Source organism: Punica granatum, chromosome 4 (assembly GCF_007655135.1).
Source record: "Punica granatum isolate Tunisia-2019 chromosome 4, ASM765513v2, whole genome shotgun sequence".
Taxonomy (NCBI): Eukaryota; Viridiplantae; Streptophyta; class Magnoliopsida; order Myrtales; family Lythraceae; genus Punica; species Punica granatum.
The window spans coordinates 26,276,632-26,282,924 of NC_045130.1; the positions used below are offsets into that span (position 1 = coordinate 26,276,632).

The 6,293-nt window shown below is 35.1% G+C and overlaps 1 protein-coding gene across 1 annotated transcript; it reads left to right on the forward strand.

The window, feature by feature from the left end:
* The first annotated feature begins 1,372 nt into the window (after nt 1-1,372).
* Nucleotides 1,373-5,962, forward strand: LOC116202840 (nuclear transcription factor Y subunit B-6). The gene is made up of 2 exons (XM_031534467.1): nt 1,373-1,505; nt 5,134-5,962. Exons 1-2 carry the CDS (start codon nt 1,379-1,381, stop codon nt 5,733-5,735), a joined length of 729 nt encoding a protein of 242 aa, XP_031390327.1. The 5' UTR covers nt 1,373-1,378; the 3' UTR covers nt 5,736-5,962.
* The last annotated feature ends 331 nt before the right edge of the window (nt 5,963-6,293 follow it).

Sequence of the window (6,293 nt, forward strand, 5' to 3'; positions counted from 1 at the left end):
TGCAGGGCTCCATTGGTATTTATAGATAGATAGATAGATTAGTATTTATAGATTTATAGATAGATAGAAAGATAGATAGAGAGATAGATAGATAGATAGATAGATAGATATGTCTGAAAAATATATGTAAGGATCAATTGGCTTCATATAAAATGTTCTTATATAAAAATGCAAGAAAATAGATCACAGGAAAAAAAATGCAAGAAAATAAGCTATAGTTTTAGGAAGGTTCTCGTTTGGTATTCAAATTTTTTTTTATTTTACTCCACTTAACTCTACTTATTTTAAATTCAACAATACAATTATTATTTTTCCCTTTTTCTTCAATTTTTTTAACCATTCAATTCAATTTTTAATACTAAATTTTCTCAACTATTTGTTACTTTTTTCACAATTCAACAATACAATCATTATTTTCTCTCAACTATTAATTACTTTTTCACACTTTTTCTCATAATTCAACAACACAATCATTACAAACTAATTAAAATCAAAACTCAATTTTAAAACCAAACACAACTAACCCCCCCTGGATGTTGCTTTTGCTATACATTTTTTTTCAATAAAAAGATTGTGTTCTTGATTGAAGGGAAAAACAGGGGAAAATCCTCGATAATAATTGTTACTTCTTGACATGCATCATTTGATATCTAAAAATCTAATGAGTCCGATGCGGATTCAAGTTCGAGCTGGACAGCCCCCACTAAATGGAAAAATTCTTCTAATCGTGGATTTTCTCAATTCAATAAACTTGAATCTAAGAATTTTTTATTTTTCATTTATAAGGGGAGGCCATGGCAGAGGATGGAACTTAAGACCTCTAGGTTCCAAATCAGCCTCTATGTCAGTGCATTAAGACCTCTTTCTCTGAATTTCAAACTTTACTTAACAGGAAGTAAACGTACGTTGAAACGCATCGCATGCACCAACTCACGTTACATTGTAATCATTAGACATTTTCGATATTTATTTCACTTTCCTGCCGGGATATCACAAATTAAGGTCATCCCAAAACAAGGAAGTCATCAGCACTGCATGGAGAGCGTGTGGCCTTCAGCATTATTACACCTTCCCTTCCTCTCTTTGTCCCTCTGCAAACCGTGTCCTTTTCTCTCTCTGTTTGACCAATGCATGCGATGAGCAAACGCTCCATAGACAGCCCAACCATTCTTCTACTAATTTCAGTTTTAATGTAAAAAAATTAAATGAAAATGGGGAAGAGGGGCAGTTAGTTGCTGTTTCTATGACCATTTGGCTTAATGACTATCGTGTTCTTCGTTCAGGTCGTCAATTCCACGTGGAGAACATTCCGAGAACAGGCTTTTTTTTTGTTTAATTATTTAAATTCATTGGGGTATATATAATTACAATTGTTTCAATGTTTCATCATCATCGCCATCATCTTCAGTACTGCGCTTGGAAGAGTAAGATAGATCCGGGGCCGGGGGACATTATGGAACGTGGCTTCCATGGGTATCGCAAGCTCTCCACTTCAAGCTCTGCCGGTATGCCATTGCCACCCTTACATACACACACACACTCACACAAATATATATATACGATCATGCACTCACAAAAACATATAGACATGCAATATTTATATTTGACATGCAGTAAGTTTCACTTTGCTTCTGTGACTATCCACTGTTTGCTTTTCGCCTCGCCGGTGCTTGATATATATATGATGATGATGACTGTGATAATGACTGTGATGATGATGGTGATGGATGGTGGTAGGGATGACTATGATGATGTGATATAGCATAAAAAATGTGCTTCTTAAAGAAGGATATCGCTATCTTTTTTCTTAAGAGAAATTAGACGTCTTTTCAAGCTCCCCACTAGCTTAGAATCAAATCTCGCTGCATGCATGCATGACACCTGCATGGATGAGTGGTCAGCTGCGCTTCCAATGCCCTCTTGTCTTTGCATGCCCTTCATAAGAAGAAGGCTATGGCAATTTGAAGAAGGGGAGTAACTGATGATCAATATTTTCTCACAACTGGATATGAGGGTTTAGCACAATAACATGACTCTTTACTCCGAATCAAGATATTTTGAGTTTAATTGTCATCAGCAGGACTTTATCCTGGACTATGTTTCGTGTTTCTTTATAATTTCTCGTTCCTCTATTATTTTACGCGACGTTTCTCCCACGGGATTTGCATCTAGTGACCAGCAATTATTCAGTTATAAGGAAGGCCTGTAGCCTATAATACAAGAATAGAAATATATAGCAATAGCAAAGCTAGGGTGATCCGCAATTTCACGCAGAGTTAGGAGAGGCTACATTAATTTCTTTCTAGGTTAAATGTTCAAATTTCTTTCAATGCAGAGCTAGAACCTTATTAGGAAAGGGGGGAGGAATATCCGGAATATCGGATGGATCAATTGCGTGAGAGGTAGTACAAGTGGCGGGCATGCCCGGAATTGGTCCCTTGGGCGGTAGAAAAGAAAAAAGCCCATAGTAGTGCATGTCCTTTTTATGTTTAATTATAATGACATTGAGAGATGAGAATCGGATTTCATGTTAAATTCTCGTCGTCATGGAAATACGGAATATTTATACCTCGTTATCAAATTTTCTACCTTTTATACTAATTCATTGATCTTTCTTGTATTCAGATTAATATAACTCATGAGTTTCTCTTGTAATCAGAAAATTAATGATAATGAGAGAGAACAGGAAATATGTGAATTGAATCTCGCAAAAATTTCACATGTTATGAATTTTCAGAATGTTGATCCGTGGGACGTGACCAGCGCACATAAAAGGATAGATGAAAGATAGACAGATACCTACTTTAAAAAAAAATCGAGTAGTTTACTGTAATTTACATAACTTATGTAAAATGAAATGGAAGTAATATACATGAAACAACTAACGTAAGTTACTGGACGATGTTATATTTTCAATTCTTTATTATAAATGAACCCAGATGTATCAATATACTGTGAAAAGTAGTAGTGAGCTTTCAATTGGTGCAGTCCTTTTTATTATTATTTTTGCTTGAGCTTTCAATTCGTGCAGTATTTATCTAGTTTAGTTAATTAAAGTTCTTATTTTAAACATAATGAATAATCTTTTTCTCTTCCCAAGAAGCATGGCACTGTTCTTGCCAGTCAATCGATGTAGGCCAAATGAAAATATTCTACGCTTTTTTTTTTGGGGCGAATATCCTAAGCCTATTTGATCTTTGCATGAAGAGTGTTGTTATATCCTCTTAATAATCAACTTAAATCATCATAATTTAAAATCCCACTCATGATGGCATGAGTTGTAATTAATAATATTCAAGGGCTATTCAATAAATGTGAGTGAAATTTTGAATTTTTAGGATTTTTAGGTACACCAATTAGGAGGATTTAGCATTTTTGTTGGGTGAAATGGAATACCTAGCCGGAATCATTAGGGTGTAGATAAAGCTATCTTTTGTTTTGGATAGGAAAATTGCTACTTTTTTTGGTCTTGAGTGAAAAGAAAATAAGCAAATTAAGAAAATGAAATTCTACTAGGCATCAATGCAAATTAAAGATTCATGGTGCAATCAGCTTTTTTAAAATTTAGATTATCAATAAATTATTTATTCATTCATTAATAATTGAAATTTAACAATCTAAAAAGTGATTGCATTAGAAAAGTAATTGCATCATAGAATCTCCTAGAATAGAATCTAGAATGGAGGATTACGAAGAAGTTTTCCTCTTTTTTTTTCTTGGGAAGGTATGCTCCTAATTAGATTTCACTTTATCCATGCACCCTGTGTATATATATTATACATATATATATATATATAATTCATCAAGTAACATAGGTTGTTCGCTTTAGTCTGACCATTTATTTTTCCATTACAAATTTGAGGAAAAAAAACACTAGGAATAATAAGAGAGGGGGAACAAGGTTGAAAACAATATAGGTTTAGGATGACTAAAAAAGAAATTAACTGATTATTTATATATAAAAAAAAGAAACTAATTAAGATTGAGGACTAAATATGATGTTATCCCTTTATTTTATCTTCACGGTAGATGTAGCATTTCTTTTTCTAAGTGAGCGATGTAGCATCTCTTTTTCTCAGTTATAAAGAAGGCCGATAGATCTAATATAATGAAATAAAAATCCTAATATCTAATAAAAGAGTACGAGTAGTCTCACTGAGTATCGAATCTGTAACTTTTATGCTACCAGACGGATGTAGCATCTCTTTCCACTAGCTAGTTTTACATATTGTTCCAACTCCTTACTTCTTAAAGTATGTATTTTTTTCAATTATATAAGGGAGAACTTTGATTTAGTCCATGAAAATAGAAAATTTGATAAAATGGCATAAGTAGTATCACCACGAAAATCAAATCTAAAATATCTATACTCTTCTCTCAAGGCATGCATCTGTTTTGCTAGACAAATTAAAAAGATACTTTTTTCTTTTTAAATTTATCAATTATAAATGAGATCCATGATTCTAAGGAAATAAAAAGAAAATTATATAAAAGGGTATCAATAGCTCTATCGATGAGAATTGAATACGGAACTTCTAATTCATCAATTGAAGGTATTTGTCGTTGCACTACATCTCATCCCTTTCTACCCAGTAAAGGCATGGGTTACTGTATTACATTCTCTTTTTAATATTTTTTAATTACAAGGGAGTCTCATAAGTCTATAACGAAATAAAAATCATAATATCTAATAAAAATGCATGAATAGTTTTATTGAATATCGGATTCGGAATCTCTTAATTGTCATGTAAAGGCATGGGTTACTGTATTACATCCTCTTTCTAATATTTTTTAATTACAATGGAGTCTTATAAGTCTACAATGAAATAAAAATCATAATATCTAATAAAGATGCATGAATAGTTTTATTGAATATCGAATTCGGAATTTCTTAATTATCATGTGAGGGTTGTATTGAATATCGAATTCGGAATTTCTTAATTGTTATGTGAGGGTCTGCGCAACTGCACTACACCCATGGTTGATGATATTTCTTTAATTTCGATGCAAGTTTCCTTCTCTCATTATGGTTTACTATTCTTTTCTTTTTCCTTTTTAACTTTATGAATTTACAAATAAAGACGCTATAAGTCTGAAAATAATGCAAACGGCATAAATGCTCAATCGTTTCAGGATCTGAAATCAACATGGCATTGTCCAATAACAGCAGCAACAACAACAACCACAATTCATCAGAAGACAGCAACGAGTGCACGGTGAGAGAACAGGATCGTTTCATGCCCATAGCGAATGTGATCAGGATCATGCGCAAGATCCTTCCACCGCATGCAAAAATCTCTGACGATGCCAAGGAGACAATCCAGGAGTGTGTCTCTGAGTACATCAGCTTCATCACTGGGGAGGCCAATGACCGGTGCCAACGGGAGCAGCGCAAGACCATCACCGCTGAGGATGTCCTCTGGGCAATGAGCAAGCTGGGGTTCGATGACTACATCGAGCCCCTGACCCTATACCTCCACAGGTACAGGGAGCTCGAAGGAGATAGGGGCTCGCTGAGGGCGGAGTCCCTTGTGAAGAGGACCGCCGTGGACTATGGAGCTACACCCTTGGGTGTCGCAGGTTTCGCTAGGGGATTTCATGTGGGACATCACCACCACGGGTACTATGGTGGCTCTCCGAATATGGCTGGTGGATATTTCAAGGACGTGAACGGTACCGAGGGCTCGTCCCAGGCTGCACTGGCGGGTAGGGATGCCCAAGCTCAGTGTAAATGACCTGACGCGGAGGCCGCCACGGCTGATAATGTGGAGTGCTGACCTGACTTGGGTGCAGTTAGGGCTGTGTGCAGAGGAGGGAAAATAGTGTGATTGGGAAAGTGAGTTTTTGCTGATCCTATGGAATAGGAAAGAATAATTTGTGCCTACATAAGCCGTTCTACTCAACTAAATGCAATTTCTATTTTTTTAAAATTCTAATTAATTTTTGCGGGGTGCACAGTGCATTACTGATACTTGGAAATTCAATAAGCTCTGATTAAATCAAATTTGGATCAAGTTCTGATTAAATCAAATTTGGATCGGGTTAATCAGCCAACTTTAAAGTCCAATAAGCTTCAATTAAATCAAATTTTGATTGGGTTAATCGGCCATTCGGCCAACTATGGGGTAAAATTTTTCTAATTGTGAATTTTTGGCCATCTAGGAGACTCGAAAACTCAGGATCATATACGCAATCTAAAGGGGTTGGTTCCTAATCTATGTGCAATGAATGCCTTAAATAAATGCAACTAATATGAAAGAAAAGAGAAAAAAGGGGCCAAGTTGCAATTTTAA